Genomic DNA, 26,273 nt, shown 5'->3' with positions numbered 1-26,273 from the left:
TCCTTACATACCTAATTAAGATAAGATAAGTTTATTAAGCTCAAAAGTTTACACCTAATACATAATTTCTTATAATATATTACATAGGATTCATTGTCCAAGAGTTTTTCGCTGGTACTTACAATAGGTATAAATAAACCTGTGCTATAAGTACCAGTTACCTTCCATTTGTCTCTACATTACAAGTCATAATGTGCAAAAATCGTATATTTTATATTTACCTAGATAGTTACATCTTAAAATAGCGGTTAAATGAATTATGGTTACTTTACATAAACACAGTAAGCAATAAAGCTTAGGTGTTTAAAAAGCGTTGCCCATTTTTGTGTAAGGTACTGGCAGAATACCAGCGATGTGGCTTGCTGCATCATTATGCTGAGTCAGCGCCTTTTCTGTGCCACGACACATGGCGTATTAATTAACTAAAAAATGTTTTTATTAAATTAAGTTTGCATGTTTTTATTTTACACTTTTCTTTTTTGTTTGTTTTGATGCTAATGCCATGTATGTTGTGGGTATGAATAAAGAATGTATCTATCTATCAATAAGTACTTGTAAATTAGATACCGAAGTATTTTAGGCAGCGATTATAACAAAACATTGCTCAATTTTAAATCAAGTAGGCTTGTACCTACTACCTACTAAAGCAACATAACTAACCATAATTAGACCTTACACCATTGTAATAGGATTCAGAATAGTAAGATAACAATTTCAGGAGTACCGTAATACAAGGTTCAATGAACCCTCCCCCCTCTTAGATTGCAGTACTAGCAACGAATTCGTACGACGAAGACGCGTTACGTTTCGCTTGGCGTATTATGTAACTTTATTAACATTTATTATGACTTTAAGAAAACTAACCAGGCTTAGGTAAGTGAACAAACGGATTCATTTTAAAAATAATATGGGACTGCCGGACTGAAAATTGTACTTTTTAAAATAAGTAACTTTGCGAACACCGAATTTTACTAATTGCGGGCATCTTTCTGTTACTCTAATTACCGCTTAAATGGAGTAAAAGAGAATGATGCCCGCAGTTCACGAACTTCGCTGTTCGCGGTAGGCCCTCAGTATTCCGTAACTCGCTATAAAATATTATTTTAAAAATATTTCATCGGCAGTCTAACTGGGAAACAATTATATTTAGCTTAATTTGTATATAGTAATTTTTATCTTTGTATCTATTTGAATCTAAAAGTATTCGTCCAGGTATGTCGCCACGTGGTCCGTTACCGTGCGTTCCGGATCCGTCCCGAGCGCGTCACGGATCGTGTCAGTGGCGCCATCTGTCCGTCGGGAATACTCAGTCGTTAACAATGCGTTTGCGCAGCGATCTAGATTGTTTTGGTAAGTTTTTTGCATGTGTTTTTACGAGGTTGCTTGACAAACAACTTCTGGCTTTACAATGAATAACTTGTTTACACATTTTAACATTTACGTACAGTCAGCATCAATAGTAGCGGATGAAACAACGCGCCAAAAGTATGTGATATTCCGGTTAACTTTTCCAAATATAGATAAATCTCTCAAATTTACGTTCAAAAGTATATTATTTATAGTCTTAATTGTTCTACATATAGAACTATCACTTTTTATTAAGTTTTTACAGAATGGTAGATATTTTTGAAACCTTGTTTGATCCGCTACTTTTGATGCTGACTGTATAACGTGACAATCCTTCTGAAAAAGCTCAGTGTAATTAAATTGCTAAACTAACTGCCTGATTCGAACTTTAAGATATTATAATTCATTAGTACTATGGAATAATATTTACATCAATAAATTGCTCTGATAATTAGCTTAAGATAGCCTACATGAATAAAGTATATTTGAACTGAACTGATACGTCAAACAATTCCTTAAGATACCATATTATGGAAGGTAGAGTTATGGAATAGAATCTCCATATACCAAAAAGTGTCTGACAAAAACCATAAATAGGTGGCGCTACATTACCTACAATACTTGAGAAAAAAATCTAATCATAGACAGCGCACTTCACTCCGCCAATAACGCCTAGGTTCTTAGCTACTCCAGCGCTACTCTGGAGAGATTTGGAACTATTATTTATAGCTGACAGCTGGACACTTTTGCAACAGTTCTGCCTATGGAGATTCTGTTCCTTACCTCTACCTTCCATAATACGATATAGATTGTATGTCACTGTCAAAAGTGACGTTTTTGATTGAAGAATATCAAAGTTCGAATCGGGCCGTAATTTATTGTAATATATAAACCACTATTTATCAGTTGCTTTTCGGTAATGGAAAACATCGTAAGGAAACCTGCATTCGTCTGAAAATACTCATGTATGCTTACGCGTTTAGGTCGCGAGATTCACGCTCCGCTTCTATGGTTTGTTGTCAAAACAACAACAACTCATGGCGAAAAATACTGTGCCGGTTCTATACGTAGTAATAGATCAATGATTAGAATACGCCTGAATGTTGACTGTTTTCATGCGACTTAAACGGAAGTTGCTGAAAACGATCCCAAAGGCGCAATTCAGTATTTACCATCCTTCTTAAGAGGAGGACCTGCTCGAAATCATCTTTTCATCCAAACGTAGTCCTCATTTTCCTCCCTGGGTGTTAAATAACATTACTGAAGTCTATATTGTTTCCGAAAAAGTGTTAAGTCATAATGTATTGTTTGTCCGCATTTTCGTTAGTCATAATTTGGGTTATCTCAGCAACGCGTAAGGATTTGCCATAAAACTAACCTGTAGGGCTAAGATGGTCGGCTCTTTATCATTTGTCACCATGCCTGTCACGTTCTAACAAGTATGTAAGTGCGAAAGTGACGGGCATAGTGACAAGCGATAAAAATGGAACCATCTTAGCCCTACTGACCTATCTAATCTATCTATAGGTTAGCCTAAGGAAATTCCTGAAATGTTAACGGTTTCAGAGTTATGACTAATTATAATCTGACTATCATTACATGATGATAAGCTGAAATAAATGTCCTATACCAAGAAAAAGTGACCAAGGCCTCCAGTGCCCCAGGCCTTCAGTAAGAAAAGCATATACTTGGAAAAATTCGATTAATGCTGCCGTGACCCCGGTGGCCGAGTGGCTCAGGCACCTGCCGCGATAGCAGAGGACGCTGGTTCGATTCCATGGGGCACTGGAGGCCTTGGTCACTTTTTCTTGGTATATGACATTTATTTCAGTTTATAATTTATATAGTAGTGTTTCTACTTGAAATAAAAACGAATTAAAATATTTTCTAAAAATAATTATGTCAAACAAAGGGATCCCTTACTGAAAATATTTTGACACAATTTGTTGTAATTATATTAAGCATGTTATTTTAAAACGAGAGCTTACTTCGATTGTATGGAACCGGCTTTTTGTCGGAGGGTTCGATTTATCGATTGGAAAATTCGATTTTAAATCACGTTTGTATTAAGCATACGCTACATTTTGATTAAAAACTGTATACTACCGGTCTGGCCTACTGGGTAGTGACTCTGCCTATGAAGCCGATGGACCCGAGTTCGAATCCCGGTAAGAGCATTTATTTGCGTGTTGAACACAGATATTTGTTCCTGAGTCACGGGTGTTTTTCTATGTATATAAATATGTATTTATCTTTATACGTATGTATATTATCGTCGCCTAGTACCCATAATATAAGCTTTGTAAGTCTGTTCCCAAATAGCTATTTATTTATTTATTATTTCACGACTCAAACCACCAATCAAACTCACTTTACACTACGACTTAAAACTTTGTCACTTATCCACAAAACGTCACTTAACTTTATCGCGTTATCTTAGTGCAGCACAACTGCATTCCCGAGTGCAACTACCACCAACTAACATGGTGACGGACAGGCACTTTTATTCTATTTACTAAAGTAATGAGACAGTTTTGTAGTGAGGGGACACGGCATATTATCGATGTTTTTATTTGTAGGGTGTTAAAATCAAAAAGATTCAAAATGCTAACCAAATAAGCATTAAAATTTCAAACATTTGAAAACATGATCAAGTGTCATTCTGTCCGAGTAGATATCGACTCGCACATTGCTAACTTACATGTAAATTAATAAACATAGCACTGCTATGTTAATTTATTTCATTGCGTTGATACGTCGTTAATTAAGATAGCCACACCGGGAACGTGAATATAATAATAATAATTCAGCCTATATACGTCCCACTGCTGGGCACAGGCCTCCTCTCATGTGCAAGAGAATAAATAAAAATAATAAAAGGCACTAAAAATAAATATGTAAATATTCTGAGACATTTTATATAAATCAACATATTCCCACAGAAAGCTCAATAAGGCTTGTGTAGTCACAACACCACTCTCAAACCAATAACTCTGAAACCAATTCATACCCATCACTTAGGTAAATACAAACCTATTGAACTAAACTCTTATTTAATTCTTACTTACTGGACTAAAATAGAAGAGAGTTATTTTCTTCTGTGTTTATAAATATCGTCAATAATTATCGATACAACACGCCACCGGCGAGCGCAGCCCTACAGCACATGTTGTCCATATGAGTAGACTTTTTTCACAAAACGACACTATGAGAAAGTGGAAGTGTCGTAAGTAAGTAAGTAAATATTCTTTATTGCACCAACAATTATACATTCGTCGTAATAGCGAATAAGAATTAAATAATTACATTTTATAAATGTCTTAAAGCCATCGAATGATCCCTTTTATAATATTAAATCGAAGTTAAGCAAAATGTGTAGAGGCAAAGACATTTGTCTAAGAGTGAGGCATAATAAGTCTTGAAAATCATTTCTATGAATGACAAATAAGTACCTACTTCACTCGTACCCGATAGCAATTGTGCACAAAAATAATATAATAGATATATCGAAGCGGTGACCGCATTAGAAATTAGTTACCATTTAATTTTAGACAGAAAATTATTACAAAGTATTTTTCCTTAACATTTGTTGTGTATTTAGCGGGGTTGGTATTCCATTGGTTTATGACTTCATAATTTTTTTTCTCCTTATTAGGGTAAACAAACAGCCACTACAAGTAATACTTACAAAAATAATTACTATATTGTTTACAATATGTGTGGCCCACAGCGATTACCACTAATTAGATATTAAGCTAATGTTTAATACTAAGCTAATAGTTTTATTCAGTGTACATAATGATATTGTTAATTTCTATCCATTCTGTTAGAGGCGAATATGGAAAAGGTCATACTGAGAAAAAAATACTAGTTAATGCGCCAAATCTTGAGAACCCCAAGAAAAGCTGTTCAACGAAATATGGAACAGTGATTTTTTATGCAATTTCGGGGAGACCGCATAGTTTCTCCCCAAGTCTCGATCTTAATTTCTCCCTTAATTATTCAAAGGTTAACTGGAAGAGATCCCAGAAACGGATAAGTTTGCCTTTTTTTTTTATACTACGTCGGTGGCAAACAAGCATGCGGCCTGCCTGATGGTAAGCAGTCTCCGTAGCCTATGTACACCTGCAACTCCAGAGAAGTTACATGCGCGTTGCCGACCCTAACCCCACCCCCCTCGTTGAGCTCTGGCAACCTTACTCACCGGCAGGAACACAACACTATGAGTAGGGTCAAGTGTTATTTGGCTGCGGTTTTCTGTAAGGTGGAGGTACTTCCCCAGTTGGGCTCTGCTCTAGATCTGGGATGACATCCACTGGCTGTGCCCTACCACACAAGGCGAGATGACATTCACATTGCCCATACCTCTCTTTGTACAAATGATATCCGTTTTTAGGGTTCCGTAGCCAAATGGCAAAAAACGGAACCCTTATAGATTCGTCATGTCCGTCTGTCTGTCCGATTCTGTCACAGCCACTTTTTTCCGAAACTATAAAAGCTATACTGTTCAAACTTGGTAACTAGATGTATTCTATGAACCGCATTATGATGTTTACACAAAAATAGAAAAAAAACAATACATTTTGGGGGTTCCCCATACTTAGAACTGAAACTCAAAAAATCTTTTTTCATCAAACCCATACGTGTGGGGTATCTATGGATAGGTCTTTAAAAATGATATTGAGGTTTCTAATATCATTTTTTTCTAAACTGAATAGTTTGCGCGAGAGACACTTCCAAAGTGGTAAAAAGTGTGCCCCCCCCCCCCCCCGTAACTTCTAAAATAACAGAATGAAAAATCTAAAAAAAATATATGATATACATTGCCATGCAAACTTCCACCGAAAATTGGTTCGAACGAGATCTAGTAAGTAGTTTTTTTTTAATACGTCATAAAAATTAAAAAAAAAAAATTTTTTTCATCAAACCCATACGTGTGGGGTATCTAAGGATAGGTCTTCAAAAATGATATTTAGGTTCCTAATATCATTTTTTTTCTAAACTGAATAGTTTGCGCGAGAGACACTTCCAAAGTGGTAAAATGTGTGTCCAAAGTGGTAAAATGTTAAACAAGATCTAGTAAGAAGATTTTTTTTTAATACGTCTTAAATTGTACGGAACCCTTCATGCGCGAGTCCGACTCGCACTTGGACGCTTTTTTTTCCTATTTCATGTTTCTCTTTGTACAATGAAGTGTTTTACTACTACTATAGGCATAGCCTGTTATACCAGTTACTATGGCGTAATAATCAGTAATCAGTATATTTATTGCTTAATACCTATTATTATTTGAGCTTAGAGAAACCGAACAAGTGCGAGTAGGACTCGCCCACCGAGGGTTCCGTACTTTTTAGTATTTGTTGTTATAGCGGCAACAGAAATACATCATCTGTGAAAATTTCAACTGTCTAGCTATCACGGTTCATGAGATACAGCCTAGTGACAGACGGACGGACGGACGGATGGACGGACAGCGGAGTCTTATACGGTCCGTTTTACCCTTTGGGTACGGAACCCTAAAAACGGAAAGACTATACTACTAAAATGTTATGCCAGTTCAATTAGAACAAATAAATTGTATCCGTTTAAATCCCGTCGTGCAAAAATAATGTTCCAAAAGTCACTTAATTTATTGACGTGTTTGTAAGATTTGTCCTTCGGGAGCTTTTGTCAGCTTTCGTCTGTTGACTCAAGGCTTAGCGGCACCTGTCCGAGTTCTGAATTGTTAATATTGTTAATTGGACTGCAAATTGGCACAAGGACGACTCGGCTTGCTGTTTTTAAGAGGGGAGTATACCACTGATCGTTCAAACAAAAGGAGAAAACGTTTTTCCACTTCTAAATATTTTCCATTATTCATGTTTTTTTTTTATGTTATTGACACAATGAAAAAATAATTATTATAAAAAAACAAAAAACCCGACTGCACACTAAAAAGGAGTAAAACAAGCCCCACAAGAATATTGTTGTTGATGGTAAGTATCGCAGGCGGGGACCAACAGAGGGTTACTTATAGTCATTTTGGTTGTTGGTCCCCGCCTGCGATACTTACCACCAACAACAATATTCTTGTGGGGCTTGTTTTCCTCTTTTTTTGTATGCAGTCGGGTTTTTTTTGTTTTTTTTACAATTTTTTTTTTATTTATAACTTTTTAGTTACCCCCAAAAAACGAATCTAACGATACCTCATACATCAAAATCCATCAAGCCGTTTAAGCTACAGGAGGCCACAAAGAAACAGACATACATACATACACTCGAAAAACATTACCCTCCTCCCTTTGGCAGTCGGGTAAAAACAAGGTTTATAGGATTTCCTTTTTTTTTAATTTGCAACAATTTTTTTTTATATATACATATACTATTTAAAGCGAAACCTATAAATCTAGAATACCTATATAATGCTGAAGTGATCGATATCAAAATCAAAGTGATTTGTTTAGATTTAGTTAGTGGAAACCGTTTTCTCCCAAAATGGAATTTCATAGAAAAAGTACCGTTATTTCGTTAGGACCGCAAAGCTATGCTTCCCTCTTAACAAATTTAAAACACGAATATACCATAATTATATTTACTTCGGTTCTTCCCTCTTTTTAACTTACCTACCTAATAAAGAAGGAGGGTAAAAACTTTTTAACTAGGCGTTAAGGTTATACGCCGGAAGATCAGCGCTGACTTTTGGGTTAGCATTTAGGCTGAGGCGGGACCATTTCATGATAAACTATTTATTTATTTTATGTTTAAAAATGTATTTCTTATGTTGTAGTTTTATATGTTATAGATATAGTTTATCAAACAATACATACAAATATTTATTCAGCAAATAGGCCACAGAGGCACTTTTACACGTCAAATTTTTACAGACAATAAAAATAACAAAATACAATTACAAATATCGAATCAGTGAATTATTAGATACTTTATTAGAGATGTATACAGTCTCTAAATGTCGAATTACACCAAAAAAAGTATGATAAAACATACAAAAAACAAATACAAGAATTCTTTAGAGATGAAAAGGCTTTAACTGTCAGAAATAAAATATAATTTAAAAAAACGATCATTAAAATATCCTTAGAGATGTAAAGTGTCTCCAAGACTTGAATTCTTATATAAATAATTCACGAATAAATGCGATGATTTCTTTTTTCAGATTTCTTTCCAGCGGACATATCATACAATAAACTGACTTTGAAGCCTAATTTTTTTCTTTATTCTTATAAGTATCCAAACCCTTAACTTTTGTAATGTCCATAGAAAAGATGCCGGTTTTTACGTTTTTGACCCAGGAGGTTCTCAATTCATCGGAATCTTATTCTTGACTTCTTTTATATATTTTCCTAATTCAGACCCCATTGTTAACGCGTCAGGATTTGAAGATGGGAATCTGGAGAAAACAAAGGAACTCTTCAAATAATTATAGGCCCACCAATTGTGATTTATGTATTTGCGCTAGGAAAATATTGACCTTCAACCTTCAACCCAATGTATTTAGTTATCTTATAAGAGATCTACTTATATTCTTTACGCAATAAAACGATTTAAAGCTAAAGAAATTTGCTAATTCGATAACCAGTATCGAACGAAGAGAGACAAATTATAATTTTAAACGAATTGCATTCTTGCACCATGAGGTCTGCTATCGACACCCGAGTAAACGAAAAATTCAACCACGAATATATGTAGTAGTGGTTCGAAAAGAGGAATGTTGAGCGTTGCGAGGGTTTCAAGACATGAGTATTAAACAAATTGTACGAGAGCAAGAGATGCACCGCCAATCGCCAATCGTCAAGGTCGAATCAAAACTAGTTCAAACCTTCAAACCCATAACACAATGTTATACTAGAATCGTCCTCCCGGTCCGTTTATCTGCTGGTTGCCCTCGCTCGGGTACCTACCTCGCCGCATCCCGAAGTTCTCGAAAAGGTTCATGATGTACTGGAGCAGGGAGTCTTCCTTCAGCGCCACGTCGCAGTACTGGTGGTCCCTTTCCACCTGGATTGGCTCCAGGTAGTCTTCCACTGGAATCTGCACCTACAAGCATTTTTGTTAGTGACTTATTTGCAGGGGTCGGACAAAAAGTGCGGATGACGTAAAAATGACGTATAGTAATCTTGCACACAGGATGATGTTTGAGTTTGTATTTAAACTTCCGTGTGACATGTAGTAAGAAAAGTAGTATTAATGAAGTAACAAAATAATCGTAAATAAATCCATGGAATTAATAATACAGGTGGTAGGGTGGTGTAGTGAATAAAATAAATTTCACGAAACTTGTTACCATAAGGTATAATTATTTGAAATTAGTTAGAACAAGTATGTGGGATTGCCACAATATTCGATTATAAGATGACATTTTAGAGCGTTTTCTTATACATTAGTAAATATAAATTTTAGCTAAATATAATCGTGAAGATACAATAGCTAAACAATAACTTAGTCAATTTATTGTTCATCTGATTGACAATGTGTCAGTCAAAAACGTACTTACTCATTTCAAGTGGCGATATCGTTTAATAAAGAGGTTGATAAATGATAAGTGATAATTGTTTATGAAAATCAAAAATACTATTTGAAATCATCCTATAAGTGGTTTGACGTCATCCGCACTTTTTGTCCGACCCCTGCTTATTTGTAACTAATGCAATGCAATGTTATGGTTTTGTACCAAAAATATATTAAACTAGATTAATTATGCAGATATTTACGACCGGTATGTACATTTAAGGTTCAGAGCATTTGTATGTACTTAGTATTACATCGTTGTTTCTTAATTTTTTGTTATTTTTAATTCTTACATTCCCGCACGCATGCGCGCTAATTTATTTTATTTTATTTATTCAGGATTACAACAGCTTATAATAATTACATGTGCAATTTTAAATTTTAAGTGTATAAAGCCAATTACAGTAATCCACAAGGTCAAATCTTGATATAAGTAAATAGTTAAGAAGGTAGTTACAGAATAGTAGGTATACATTAGTGAACATGATTGAGCACTTACTGAGACACAATTAGCTAAACAAATATATAAAAAGAACCTTTTTTTTTTTACTCTGATTAATTATTGAATTGAATATTGAGGTAGGCAATACATTATAAAACAATATTTCAATATTATGTGTAAGCTAGGTCTAGAACCAGTACGGATATTTATGTCTACATATATATAGGAGTGTGTGTGTGTGTGTGTGTGTGTGTGTGTGTGTGTGTGTGTGTGTGTGTGTGTGTATGTAATTACATAATTTTAATTAGTTATATAATAAGTTGATTAAGATACCATGAGTAGAAACGCTCATTTATACCATAGCAAGTTACCGATACAATGCATTCTACTGATTACCCCGGCTAGCAGCTGATACAACCTTTATTATTTTAGATTTGAATAAGTGTTTGGATCCGAGAAACAAATCGATATCTTTGAACTTACTATTGTAAATTTTTGAGATGCGTGCAAAGACAGAGTTTTTACCATATTTGGTAGAATGGTAAGGTATGTTTAATAATGCTGTATGTCTTGTGCGACGTAAGGGTGTTCGTAGGGAGATGAAGTTAAGAATTTCAGAACAATCCAAACGTCCACGAATGATATCAAAAAGTAACCCCATATCCAGCAGGAGACGTCGATCCTCCAGCGAAAGTAAACCATAAGCTTTACATTTCTCCTTATACGAAGTATGCATAGCAATTTTCATACATTTGTAGTTCATATGTTTAACAAACTTTCTTTGTATGCGTTCAATGCGATCTTTATATATAGAGTAACATGGAGACCAAATAGGACTGGCATATTCAAGTATACTGCGAACATAAGCATTAAATACAACTTGTAACGTAAGTGGAGATCTAAAAGGACTACATGTGCGGATAACAAAGCCAAGATTACGGTAAGCTTTAGTCACAATTGTGTCTATGTGGCTTGAAAATAACATTTTGCTATCGAAGTAAACTCCTAAATCGCGAACTAAATACACCCTTTCTATTTGTACATTATTAAAATGATATGAGAATTCGAAAGGGTTTTTTTTTCTGGTAAAACTTATTGTTTGGCATTTCTCGATACTAATATTTATTCTATTTGCAGTGTAATAATCCAATAGGCTATACAAGTCGTTTTGTAAAAGTTTACAATCATCGACTGACCGCACGCGTAGGAAAATCTTTTTATCATCCGCGTATAACAGATGTTTAGAGTGTTTTATTACTTGGCCTATGTCATAAATGTAGGCGTTGTAGAAAAGAGGGCCCAAGTGCGACCCTTGGGGCACCCCAGAGGGAATAGAAATATAGTTAGACCTGAATCCACCTACAACAACAGCTTGGGAACGATTACTTAGGTAAGAACTTACCCAACGAAGAAGGTCGCCGTGGATCCCTAGGTTATTTAACTTGTGGAGGAGGATGTCGTGATCTACACGATCAAATGCTTTTTCAAAATCCGTGTAGACCACGTCAACCTGACCGCCATTTTCCATTTCGGAAAGAACGAAATTGGAGAACAGAGCAAGATTGGTAACGGTAGAACGACCACGAAGAAAACCATGCTGAGAATCGGGGATACCGCGTTTTATAACGGGGCAAATTATATCGAAGATTAACTTTTCAAAGAGTTTACTAATAGAATTAAGAATCGATATAGGTCGGTAGTTAGTGATTAAAGATTTCGACCCTTTTTTATGAACGGGAACAATTTGAGCTTGTTTCCACTTTGTAGGGAATACACACTCCTTTAGTGATCTACGAAAGAGCAATGTAATAGGTAAGGCAAGACTTTTAGCACATGATGCCAAGAATATTGATGGTATGCCATCGCAGCCGGCACCCTTATCTTTGTTTAGTGAACTTAGTAACTTTAATACGACAGGTTCAGAGACGTTCACAGAGCTAACAATTTCATCACTTGTGTATGGATTGGGGGGCCGATAGCAGTGAGTACTAGAGTTACATGGAGGTACAAATACGCTTTCAAAGAATTTGTTAAAGGCATTGCAAATATCTTGACCATCTGTTATTTCAGTGTTGCCAATTGTAAATTTATTGGGGTAGTTAGATCCACCCCTTTTAGATTTTACGTAACTCCAAAAATGTTTAGGAGAATGTTTTATTAACCTCTCAGTATTAGATTTAAAATTATCAAAGCATTGAGCCTGCACCCGTTTTTGCCTACTTCTAAGGAGACAGAATTCAACGTAATCACGAGGATTACCATACTTTTTCCACTTTTTGTGTACTTTCATTTTTTCATTAATAATTTTGTGCAGTGCAGGACTATACCACTGAGGGGATAATTTTCGCTTAGGTCGCTTGATTAATGGTATATGTAAGTGAAAACATTTGTATAAAATATTGTAAAATAAATCCACCGCATCGTCAACGTTGGCAGCATTTAAAATAACGCTCCAGTCAATTGATAGTAAATAATCGTTAATTACTTTGTAATCACATTTGTAAAAATTTAAATATGGTTGTATTTTTTCGCGTAAAGGCAAAGTGTGTAGGTCTAAAACAGAAATATTTAACGATGGGTGATATTTGTCTTCTTTGATTATTGGTAGTGCGCATCTAGATATAGTACAAGGTAAGTTGCTAAAACATAAATCGAGATACTTGCCTTCAGAATTACTAATAAAGTTATATTGTGTTAAACCTAGAAAATAAATTTGATCGACAAATTCCAAGGCAGCATCTTTTAATAAACAAGTATCAGAGCTGAGCGTATATTCGCAGTTATTACTCCACAAAAGACAAGTTAAATTAAAGTCCCCAATTAATATATAATTATCTGACGGGTGAGTATTTAAAATGCATTCCATATTATCTTTAATAGTGTTTAGGTATATTGGTTGCTCATTACGGTCCGGGGGAACATATGCAATAACAATGTGCAAGTTACCTGTGGAGTTTATTTTATGAGAGGGAATCGTGATACAAAGTGACTCGGTAGACGCTGCATTCCAATCGTTACATAATTCCGCACCGAGCTCCCTCCGCGCGCAAATCATCACGCCACCGCCCGTTTTTTTATTTGTTAGTAAAAGATTTCGATCCTGACGAAATACTGTGTACCTATTATCGCAGAGTTCGCTGTCTAATATATCGTCTTGCAACCATGTTTCGGAAAATAATAATATATCATAGTCATTGAGCAATATATTGTTATATAAATCAAGGCATTTAGTGCGGAGGCCGCGTACATTTTGATATAAAAAGGAAAGGTTTCTATGTGAGATATTGTTATTAGGTATCACTTTGAATACGCATAATAAGAATTCCAAGTGCAATCTGAGTGCGTAAGGATATTATTATCAGTAAAAATATAATGGGGTCACGTGAACAATGCATTAATAACAAAAAGCGAGCGCTTACATACTCAGTACCATGTAAATTAAGGCGTAAAATATATATAGTGAGGAATGTAAACAATGTGTGTGTGCGTGTGAATGTGTAAAAATATGATAAACGCGTACTAGTTCTACACTTTAAAGAACAATTAGCATATCTAAACCTACTCAGTTTTGTGTTAAAATAAATACCAGTGTTATAAGTTAGCACTATGAGCGGTAACAAAATCATTTGATTTTTTCTAGGTCTTTGTAATCTTGTATATTTATCAATGGCGCATTGTCGTTTTTTCGAACAAAAATCTTCCCGTTCCTCACCCACACATGCTGAAAGTCAGATTTTGACACAATGTCACGGGTCTTTTTGTAAAGTTTTTTGAAAAATGGGGCTAGGTGTTCATTTACAAAGATTTTCCTCGGTTTTTCAAGTGATGCTACTACTAGTAGCCCACGGTTCTACATTACACGCAATTGCTGTTCCGCTCGCACACCGACAGAATCACCATCAGTGTGATAACCGCGTAAACAGGGCTCGTTCGGAGTTAGCTTAACTTTGTTACGAACTTCTGTTTGTGGGTACACGAGCGAAACGAGGCTTAATGTTGCCTCTGGCTAAAAAAAATCACAAGTTTTTGTAACTTTTCGTCTGTATTTTTCTCAGCAGATGTTATCAAGAGGGCTCTAACAATCCAAAACTTAATAAAACTTAATGATCCGCACCATTTACTTCTAATCTTTTATATTGATTTGTAACTTAAGCATTAGTCACGTACAGATAATGAAAGTTAATTCAAGTTTGTGGAAAATAAAATATCGAAACAACTAAGGCCCAGGGGCATTCCCATGCGTGTCGGGTACGTGACAGGATTTGTCAACACTTCTGATAAAGCTAAGAAGCTGACAACGTTTAAGAACTTAGCTTTCAATTCAGTAGTATATTAAACAGATTTCTGTAGATTATTAATATTTAATATCAGCGTCATGTCTCCAACAAGATTCTCATTTTATTGGAATGCCCCTCAATACTCCCGTCCTAACATTTCAAAATCCGGTCGAAAATCCAGAGCCAGGCCCAAAAGTTATAGTATCAGTAATGTTAAAAGATACAAGGAGTAGCAGTCGTCCGAAGGCGATAAAAAATTGTGCCAAGTGGAAGGAAAAATAGTAAAAACTGATTCCACCAGAGAAAGAAAGAAATGACTTACCTAAAAAGAAAATAATTTCTTACCCGATCCTTTGCCGCACTTTCTACCGGCCGCACAGCGTGTACGGAATCGTACATATTTGCAGCCACTGCCACGTCGCCATTCTCGTAGAAATTAACCTCGTTTTCCTTTTTTTGTTCATCGACAACTTCAACTACTTCCTTGGCATTTTCTTTAACTTCTGCCTCTTCATTTTTCTTAAAGAACGGCAGTTTGAACGATTGGAATAACTCTTGAATCATAACTTTATAAGGTTTCTGAGTTTGATTTGATTTTTTCTCTTCTTCAGCTTTTTCTTTTTCTACGTCAGTGTAGCACAAATCTTCGTACAAATGATCTTCTACAATAGATTCACTCACTTCTTCAGGAGTTGTTATTGATTTGTATTTAGTTTTAGCTTCTGGTATTCTGAAAGTTTTCTGAATATAATATCTGCTGTTAGTTTTCACTGAATAATATCCTCTGTCGTTGTGATTTTCTGTTTTAGTTTCTTTTGACGAGAACATTGGATACTCGTATGAACTCATTCTAAAAAACCTTCTAGGCTTTTTCGGAGTACCGGAGTCCATTGGTAAATAAGAACTAAATATTCTATCATTTTTCTTATCCTGATTTCTGTACAGAAAACTTTTAGCGGGTACAATTTTCTTGAGAATTTCTTCGACAGTGCTGGTTGTAGTGATATCTTCTCTGGTTCTTCTCACGTTTACTGTTTGGTACTGATCTTCTAACGATGTGTATGCTTTTTCTGTCATTTTGTGTAGTAAAGTGGTTCGAAACGCTAGTGGGTAGGATTAATTTCAAAACCTTCAGTAGCCGTCTTCTTATGATTCTTGATGTTCTGCAACAAAAATTGAACTGTACAGTACAATGGTAAGAAATGTATTAATGCTAAAAAGCTATAAAATGAAATCTCAACAGAATTATTGCGTTCGAGCTTTAGATCTCTATTAGTATGTACAAAATTAACTGTGGCCTTGTCGTTTCTTATTACATTTTACTTACTACTATATAAATATTTCATTTGTGTTCCTTTATTTTGCATAGTTATTATAATTCCTTGAGCCATCATCCCGTGTTTATCGTCGCGATCTACAACGAGACTTGTAAATAGAGCAACTTATGTACAGGGTTGTCAAATACCTGAACAAAGTATGAAATTTATTATATCTCCATATATTTTGGAGTCTTCTTCGCAATCTCTAATAACCTTTGTCCTAAAATTATGACAATTAGCACGGCTACCACGAGTTAGCTTTTCACATTTTCGTTAGCGACTGCGTAAACTCGTTTTTAAGAATCGCTGTCAGTTTTGTGACGATAATTAAGCATAAAATCTGTATGTAAATCATCTTTTGCCTTTTTTACATATTAATATCGCTTATCTTATACCTTTAAACGAGCAATTCTTGTATATATATTTATTTTTATATATTTCGGGGATCTCGGAAACCGCTTTAACGATTTCGATGATATTTTGCTATATGGGGGTTTTCGGGGACGAAAAATCGATCTAGCTAGGTCTTATGTCTGGGAAAACGCGCATTTTTGAGTTTTAATATGTTTTCCGAGCAATGCTCGGTCTCCCAAATATTAGTTTTTGAATTAAAAAATTGAAAAAGTGTTCAGTGAATTGAACACCAAAGACAACACCCTAAATCATTGAGAGTGGAGCCATAAAATTTAAAACGTATAAAGAGCCAATTACATTCACACTTTATCATGCCTGATATCAGACCCGATTTCGGCCCGAAAAATAATATTTTTCCGTTACACCAAATATCAGCACATCGTTTATAATATTTGAAGTGTAAAAAAATGGTTCATATGCAAAAATATGAAACATTGAACATTTTTGGCAATTAGAGACAAAGTATTTTTAACATTGTAATGACTCAGGTTCATGTATTCGATGATAGATAAAAAAAATGATGACAGTTAACTTTACAGTATATTAATTAAAAATACAACTAAAACCTTAAATACTAAAATAAAGTGAAATAGACACAGTGCACGATACTGCTAAAATAGCCAAGAGATTTTCGTCGATGACTAAAAGTTACAGAAACTCTCGTTTACATAAATTACATAAAAGCCTAAATAAAAAAAAAATAAAAAAACAAAATGAATGAAGACACTAAAAACAAACATTTCAAATATTGTTAACTTTATGCTGATATTCCGTGAAACGGAAAACGATTATCAGAACCGAAATCGGGACTGATTTCGGGCCTGAAAACGGGAAGGGTGAATGTAATTAGCGCTTAAGTATTCTTCAAATCTTGCATTTTCCACTAAAGGTAGCGTTCGGATTCAGACCACACCAGCATTACTGCAGCAGCATTGTATGGTAGCGCGACATACCTGCCTACTGTATTGTACTAGTACCGCGACATTACTGCCAACTGCATTGGACGAGTACCGCGACATTACTGCCGACTGCATTGGACGAGTACCGCGACATTACTGCCGACTGCATTGTACGAGTACCGCGACATTATTATCGTAGCGATCGTAGGTCCAAGTTTGGCAGCCATAGGTGAGGCATGGCAAGATGTCAGAGTCCATAACAATTTATTTCGATGATAGCTTTTTGTACGAATATTATCTAGATTACAAGTAAGTATTTATCTATACCAGTATGTATACCTATTGTCGCCTAGTACCAGTAGTACCCATATTACAAGCTTTGCTTAGTTTGAGTATTGATCTATTTGTGAAAGATTGTCCCCTAATATTTATTTTATTATTTATTATTCCCCGTCTAACCCTACTTAAGCAAACATATCATGTTTACAAGTTTGGTTAAGCTAGCTCTGCTTCAATTGTGCCCTTCAAGTGTGTTCTCGCCAGACGTCGAGTCAATAATAATTTTCATAAGTCGTCTATCATTGAATTACTTAAAGGTCAAAACACTGGCGTTTGTTGAACCTTTCTCAATGTAGGTATTCGATTATTTCAATGAAAAATAAAGTTATTTCAGTAGGGCGACGCTCCTCCTTTCGGGCATTCACGGCTCTGTTCTGTTCAGCATTCTTCCGAGCAATTATTAGATTTAATTTAATTCTTTATGTATTTAAGTAATATAATTATGTGTAAATGTATAATGTATATGGAAATAATTTTCTGGATTAAATTTCATTCATTCATTCATTCATTAGGGTTGACACAACTTCATGTCCCTATGCGTGCACGACCACACATAAAACAATGACTTGATTTTTTTTTATCAAGCCTAAATAACCGAAAGGGATAGTGCCATACATTAGAAAGGGACAGCATGAATCGTCCCTGAATCGCTGTCAAACTTCGGTTTTGTAGGAAGTGTTATTTCTGTACGATATATAGTATTGTTATTTATTCTGTGATTATTTTAAGGTGACCTCGTTAAACAATTTATTTTTTATTTTTAAGAAAATATTTTTTTTTAATAAATTAAATCTAAATATCCCGATACTTCGCGCGTAGTGAATTTGCTTTTGCGCTAGCTTATTCTATAAGGTCGTATGCGGCAAAACGGGTTTCACCGTTTAAAGTGAAAATGAAATAATTCAGTACATAAAAAAATTAGAGGCGGGAATCAATCCCATTTGCCTGTACAATGATTTTTTTTTTTTTAAAGAGGCATCTTTGATACCTACAATTATCTCTGCTATAAAAGTTAATCAATCGTGTAACGGCGACTACACAATCAAAGTCGATGCCAATAATCAGTTCACCAAACAATATTTTCATGAGTTTTCTAATTGTTGAGATAAATAAAAAAACAAATAGAAATTTTATCAAAAATGTACGTACGTAAAAAGAGAAGAAAAATATATCGAATAGTTCGACAAAACATAATATTACTAATTTTTAGAAGCAATTTTAATATTTTTAGTTTTGTGTGTTTTTAGGGTTTCGTAGTCACCTAGGAACCCTTAAGTTTCGCCATGTCCGGCTGTCCGTCCGTCCCCGGCTTTGCTCCGTGATCGTTAGTGCTAGAAAGCTGCTATATGGCATGGAAACATAAATCTTGTATGGCAAAAAACGGTAAAATTGAAATTGAATTGAAATTGAAAATAAAAACTACAGAATAAACATTTTTTTAAGGTAGGTACCTCCCATACAAATAATATTTCTTGAAATTTTTTAACTTGAAGTTTCGACCCAACAGTGTGGGGTATCGTTGGATAGGTCTTTCAAAACGAATACGAGTCTCCACGGACATTTTTTTATATAGCTAATATTTTCGGAAATAATCGCTCCGAAAAAAAAATGTATCCGTGGCCCTCTAACTTTTGAACCATGGGTCCAAAAAATATGAAAAAAATCGTGAAATAAAAGCTTAGTAAGTACTTTCAACAATAACTATAGCTACCTAATATTATCGGTCCAGCCGTTTTTGATTTATTGCAGAAAATCTTCTCCTCTTAGTAAAAAGACGTACAAACAAAGCGCTGCGAAGATACTCCCTCATGCTTGTAATGTACTACATGATACTTACTAATTACTAGCCCCTATTTGGCCTGTTCGGACAGAATAGAAACTACGAAACCCTACACTGAGCGTGGCCCGTCATGCTCTTGGCCGATTATTTTTTTCTATTGAGTGAAAGTCAAAAAATCAGGATTCGAATCGTTGAAATCGGCAAACGTATTGTGGTCTAAAAAAGCTCTACGATTTTCAAAAACTCCGCTCACGGCACCGTAACTAAAATATTCTCTCTCTATACACAGAACAATTAAACTGGAGATACCACCTATCCCAGCAAGGGCTGACTTGGAAAATCCCCAGAAAAAGAGGGCAAGGTCGCCCACGTACCACCTGGAGGCGCACAGTGGAAAAGCAGGCTGCATCTCGGCTGGGCGGAAATTGAGGAGGCCGTGCTGGACCGTGAAAAATGGAAATCCCTTCCGAGAGTCCTATGTCCCTGATGAGGGATAAGAGGATACCATCATCATCATCATCACTCATACATCTCAAGATTTAAAATAATAAATAAATAAATATTATAGGACATTATTACACAAATTGACTAAGTCCCACAGTAAGCTCAATAAGGCTTGTGTTGCGGGTACTTAGACAACGATATATATAATATATAAATATTTATAAATACTTAAATACATAGAAAACAGCCATGACTCAGGAACAAATATCCATGCTCGTCACACGAATAAATGCCCTTTCCAGGATTTGAATCCGGGACTATCAGCTTCTATTTATTTCTATTAACAAAAGTATTCGACGGTGTCAAATACTTTTGTGCTGTTCTTTCATGCTGACTGTACTGCTTGCTGGCTAAATATTTGAATCCTTTATAAAATATTTGACTATAAACATAATCTCTCGGGAAGCATTGGCATGCCTCTGAAAGTAAGAAGCCCAAGTAAGAACCAAGTTAAATTGAAAGCGGACGAATAAAAATGCCTACTCAGCATTCAGGAGGCAGGGTAAACTCTGTACCTTAAGGTTAACGCTCACGTTACCCGGCTTCAGAACATTGAGCGCTGGATGACTTATACGTGTAGCTTCCTAGCTGTAAGTTTAAAACCCAGTTTGTACCGATAATGGTTTGAAATGGAAAACTAAACAATTATTTCAAAAATTTAGACGACCGGTCTGGCCTAGTGGGTAGTGACCCTGCCTACGAAGCCGATGGTCCGGGGTTCAAATCCTGGTAAGGGCATTTATTCGTGTGATGAGCATGGATGTTTTTTCCTGAGTCATGGGTGTTTTCTATGTATTTAAGTATTTATAAATATGTATTTATTATATATATCGTTGTCTAAGTACCCTCAATACAAGCCTTATTGAGCTTACTGTGGGACTTAGTCAATTTGTGTAATAATGTCCTATAATATTTATTTTATTTATTTCATATTAACTAGTTGCTCTTCGATGAAGGAAACATTGTGAGGAAACCAGACTAATACCCAAGACAGTGCCTAGTTCCCCTATAAAATGAAAGGTCAGATGGCAGTCGCCTTGTACTTGCATCGGTTTTTGTGATTTAATGTCAGATCAGCACACACTGGACTCCCCAAAAATCACAATCGACAAAGCGAGACAATGAAGAGGTATTCACCTGACGTCATGAAACAACAAAAGGTAAATCATGGCTCTTCCAAAACTTAAAAAATGGGCTCTTACTACGTTCTATTTTGCGCATCCGACCACATAGATAAGCGTTAACCTTTAAAGTAAATTAACAACCAAGACGACCAAATTCCTAGCAACATTCAAAAGGAATCTCAATTCTATCCACGTCGACATAAGGTTCAATTTGAGTTATCGAGTAGCTTTATATACGACGTTAATACCCAAGTAGCATAATATAAAGTGCAGCTAACTTCTCACTGATTTAACTTAGTTGAATGCAAGAATTATGAAGTTAGTCGCGAGCTGAATAGAACATTGTTTTGCTTATTGTTCCTGTACTAAGTAAGAGAGCTGAGGTTAGGTGGAATACTGCTGAATACTCGTATTGTTTCTATAGAGATTTTGTCTTTGAGACGAAAGTGGAGTGCCCGCGCGGAATATACATTTCATACAAACGTAACCCTCATTTTCTCAAACTTGTAATAAAATGTTGACATGACTTACTTCAAATTCTCTTATAGGGCTGTATCTCCTAAACCGTGCGTCGTAGCGCAAAAATAATAAAATTTTCGTTCCCCTTTGACACCCGACGCACTGAATAACCTATCACATTAGTACATCAAACAGTCATCGTCATCATCCATTTTTATTTATTATTATTTCATTGCAAGTTTGAGAAAAGCACTATACAAATCTCGGCGAAAAACGGGGTTGCCGGCCGCGTATTCCTATCCTATCTATATCTAATTGGCCTGCAACCCTTCGTTTCCCGTCCTCTATAGTAATGTACTAATTCCGATCTGGATATTAACGTTATTAGAAATATTTTGACACAATTTGTTGTATATGGAACACAGCTATGCCGCTACGATTATTTTTTCCATATTTTTAATTATTAAAGAGTCAGGAGCATTAATAAAATATGAAATCTGTTTTCGCTCTTAATTTTTAGAATAATCAAAAATCGAAAAAAGTCTTTTTGATATCACCCTCCCATCTTTAAGGATTTATTAAAAAGTAATTAAATGTCGGGCACAATAAAAATAAACTAACTTATCTATTAAATAAAACTAAATTATCTAGTTGGAGGTCTGTGATCTGGTCTTTTTACTTAGTGCAAGACCTTAACCTTTGTTTTAAATTAGTAACCTATTATGAAACCAAAACTTCAGCGTAGGATGTAATTCAAATTAGTATTGTTTCCAATCTGACTCCACAACACAGGCTTAGCCTAGTGTGGCAGTCGTAGGTTAAGGAAATCTTGTAAAATTTTTGGTAAATAAACTATTTTTTTTTTTATTATTTATTTAAATACTTAAGTACTTATGATTCACGTCTGTTACCCATCATTCTAGTGGTACCTAATTAGTACCAATACGAATGCTTGATATTATTATGGAGGACGTAATATAAACACTATAAAGATTAGTCACGTATTAGGTCACAGATATTCTGTCCCGCGTAAGGGAATAGGGAATTTACTAACAATATGACTTAAAGTATATTGATTATCAAATACATAAATAAATATTATGGGTCAATGTTACACAAATCGGCCTAGACCCACACTATAAGCTCAATAAGGCTTGTTTTGTGGGTACTAGATGGCAATAGATAGATATATACATATAAATACGAAATAATGCTATGGAAAACATATGTGACAAGTGCACATATATCTACAAATGCCTAAGGTAGGTACATTTTTCTGTTCCGGCCAGCAGGCGGCCGTTATCAAATTTTTACTAACTCATCAATCAAAAAATATATTTCTTAAGTGTTCAAACTATAGTTAGGTACTGATGTTCCAAATTCCGGCGGAATGTTCCAAAAAAAAACTCGAAAATTTCCTCATGGAAAGATTCCGACACTTCTCAAAGTTATCTGTCTGAATTTTTAGAGATATTTCTAAGAACTTTTTGCAAACTTTCCGCAACTTCAATGAGTTCAGTATTGAGTATCTTCATTTATAAGTAATTCAACTTACCAGATAGATATTCATATTCACGGTACACACCTCACAAAGAAAACAGTTCTTGTAAAACTTCCACTAAAACAGTTTATGTACTTTATTATACACAGGATATAATTTACACAAGTTATTGTTACCTAATTTCAAACACTACTGACGACATACAGGTCAATAGACAAAGTATACAATACGACTGCGTTTTTATAACTAATATGTTTAAAGAACCACAGAAATTGAACGAGCGACTTTACCGAACAGATTTTAGTAAAACTTTTAGCTATAAAATTAACACTTTACAAATATGGGTATGAAACATGCACGAGCGGCCCGAAGTAGAGAATGAGACAATTAGACTCGATTAGCGGTTCGTTTCTTATTCGCAGGACATTTGTCTCGGCTGGGCTGGCCCTGGTGTAACTTGGTCTCATATACATAAACATAACAAATAAAAACTCGTTCTGTCAAGACTTACAGCGCACGTGGATCAAAAACTTTTTTAGTCCGCAGCAAGCTCCGAATTTCACCTTCCAATACAATACAATACAATAGGTACAAATCCTCTTTATTGCACAACCTCTGAAAAAAAATGTACATGGAAGCACATAATAATACATCAAGATAGAGGTAAACAACAGGCGGCCTTATCGCTACAGAGCGATCTCTTCCAGACAAACTACAATACAAACAAACGGTGTTTCGTTCACATTTTAAAACTACGTGTCGGATTGCAACAATTTTTTTTATACTACGTCGGTGGCAAACAAGCATACGGCCCGCCTGATGGTAAGCAGTCTCCGTAGCCTATGTACGCCTGCAACTCCAGAGGAGTTACATGCGCGTTGCCGACCTTAAGCCCGCCCCCCCCCCCCCCCCCTCGTTGAGCTCTGGCAACCTTACTTACCGGCAGGAACACAACACTATGAGTAGGGTCTAGTGTTATTTGGCTGCGGTTTTCTGTAAGGTGGAGGTACTTCCCCAGTTGGGCTCTGCTCTAGATCTGGAATGACATCCACTGGCTGTGCCCTACCACACAAAGCGAGATGAAATTCACAATGCCCATACCTCTCTTTTGGACGTAGTTTAAGGACGTACCCGGGTCCAAAAAATAATTAATTTTGCACATACAATGACATGAGGTATATCTATCCCTGTAACTAGTTTATTAATTATATAAATAAATATAAATAAATATAAATAAATAAATAAATAAATATTATAGGACATTATTACACAAATTGACTAAGTCCCACAGTAAGCTCAATAAGGCTTGTGTTGAGAGTACTTAGACAACGATATATATAATATATAAATATTTTATAAATACTTAAATACATAGAAAACACCCATGACTCAGGAACAAATATCCATGCTCATCACACGAATAAATGCCCTTACCAGGATTTGAACCCGGGACCATCGGCTTCATAGGCAGGGTCACTACCCACGAGGCCAGACCGGTCGTCAAACATATAACATAAATTATAACATATAACATATATAACATAAATTCGCTGTATTTTTTTAACTATGGTATCTGAAGCGAGAGCGAGCATTTGAAATCGACCACCATGCCTGGGAAACCATAGCTGAAGACCATGATGGATGGCGCAAGCGTGTTGTGGAGGGGAGAAGGCTATGCGACCAAGCCTGGTTTAATGCGTTAGATAGCAGAAGGTGTCGCAGACAGCAAACCGGGACTGGAACCTCAGGTGCGCTTTCTCTGGCAAAAATGTGGGAAGTCGTGCCGCTCACACATCGGCCTCCACAGTCACCAAACCCGTTGTCCAAACAGCATTGCTTAAATCGTCTGCAATATACGCAAAGGCTTGTGATGATGATCTTAAGCTACATAATAAACTAATTATTATAGGACTATTAGATATACCTTATCCTATTGTAAGTAAAGTTTCAGAGCAATCTAGCAACTATGCTGACCATTACAACATTAGGGTCGACAACGCGCATGTAACACCTCTGGTGTTGCAGGCGTCCATAGGCTGCGGTGACTGCTTACCATCAGGCGGACCGTATGCTTGTTTGCCACCATCGTGGTATGAAAAAATCTAGCAAGTCGTTTTAAAATGAGAGCGTAACTATACGTTTTCAACACATTTGCTCAAAACGGCGTTTTTATTCCACCGATTTTTGGCTCCTAATCATAGGATTAAACACTCGTGCTTTTTCATTATATTATCCGACTGAGTTAAGAAGGTAACTGATTGCTAATAATATGTATGGAAACGGAGCCTTCTTAAATCGGTCGAGTAGATTTTACAATGTGGACTGGCGGGAGCCGGCGCCCCGCGCGCCGCCGGGGCCCGCGGCGAGCCGGCCGGGCGGCGGCGGCGGTGGGGCGAGCGGGCCGGGCCCGGCAGGGAGCGGCGGGGTGCCGGCCGCCGCCGGCGGCGGGGCGAGGGGCGGCAGGCAGTATTACAGATGCAAGACATTACTAACCGATTTAACAATTAAAATTTGATTAATATGAAGGTTTCTTTTTTTCTCGCAAGTGTGTTGAAAAACGTCGTATGAAACGCGTGTGCTATGGTCATTACACACATCGGCTTTCATATTGCGCGCTCGTTTGCAGCTCGCGCACAATATCGCCTCGTGTGTAATGACTTGTATCACAATGTACTATTGTATGGAGAACTGAGCTTGCTACGGACCTTAAGTTGTGTCATATTTATTACTGTAGTAACACCAATTCGTAGCGAAGTCGTCAGTTAGTGTTGTGAACAGGTGAGTAGGTAAATGCTAGGAATGCGCATCACGCACAGGTCACGGGTTCAAGTCTGTTACGACAGCGGCCAAGAGTACCTGTGGCCCTATGGCTATGGCAAATGGATTCAGTCTAATTGTGACCTCAAACGGACCACAGTTTGAATTGTCGCTTTTTCTTAAATTAAGGGTACAGAGGGCCTATCACGAAAATCAGTATATCTCTCTATAACTCATACATATGTATTCGAGCGATAGAGGCAGATACATTTTCGATTTTTGCGGCTACCCTCAAGACAGACAAATTAAAACCTGAATTAAATTTAAAGTAAGTATATAACCTAATGCTCTAAAGTATATTGCCTTTAAAACTGCCGAAATATAAAGGAAAGATAATTAGAAACAGCAAACAAAAGATTAAAGATGTTACAGCATTGTACAAACTGAAAAGAGAACAGGCCAGCAATTTGGAGTTTTTAAGCCTGTCCAAGTGCCCACAGATAATATAATTTGCAGGCGTCCGTCTCGTGGAGGCATAATATCTAAGTGTACCCACCTAAGAGCAACATTATAGATAGAGGCGAAAAGGGGGAGGGGGAGATGACC

At 36.1% G+C, this 26,273-nt stretch overlaps 2 protein-coding genes and 1 long non-coding RNA gene across 3 annotated transcripts in view; 2 read left to right on the top strand and 1 right to left on the bottom strand.

Annotated features, from left to right (window-relative positions):
* Positions 1 to 23,222, bottom strand: part of LOC133529528 (uncharacterized) — a 37,691-nt gene extending 14,469 nt beyond the window's left edge. The window contains exons 1-3 of the mRNA XM_061867259.1: positions 22,965 to 23,222; positions 14,917 to 15,734; positions 9,246 to 9,381 (exon numbers count right to left, since the gene is read on the bottom strand). Of these exons, the coding sequence (XP_061723243.1) occupies positions 9,246 to 9,381; positions 14,917 to 15,648 (868 nt within the window). The 5' untranslated portion in view covers positions 15,649 to 15,734; positions 22,965 to 23,222. The remainder of the gene's footprint in view (positions 1 to 9,245; positions 9,382 to 14,916; positions 15,735 to 22,964) is intronic.
* The window catches only part of LOC133529523 (putative aminopeptidase W07G4.4), a 95,659-nt gene that overhangs the window by 26,139 nt on the left and 43,247 nt on the right, over positions 1 to 26,273 (top strand). Inside the window, 1 exon segment of the mRNA XM_061867255.1 lies at positions 1,213 to 1,350. Within this exon segment, the coding sequence (XP_061723239.1) occupies positions 1,213 to 1,350 (138 nt within the window).
* Positions 17,512 to 19,892, top strand: LOC133529805 (uncharacterized). Its single transcript, XR_009801217.1, has 2 exons — positions 17,512 to 17,965; positions 19,612 to 19,892. It is a non-coding gene; the product is annotated as an uncharacterized LOC133529805 (long non-coding RNA).

The sequence above is a fragment of the Cydia pomonella genome, chromosome 21 (genome assembly GCF_033807575.1).
Source record: "Cydia pomonella isolate Wapato2018A chromosome 21, ilCydPomo1, whole genome shotgun sequence".
Taxonomy (NCBI): domain Eukaryota; kingdom Metazoa; phylum Arthropoda; class Insecta; order Lepidoptera; family Tortricidae; genus Cydia; species Cydia pomonella.
This window is presented reverse-complemented; position numbering and strand designations above follow the sequence as displayed.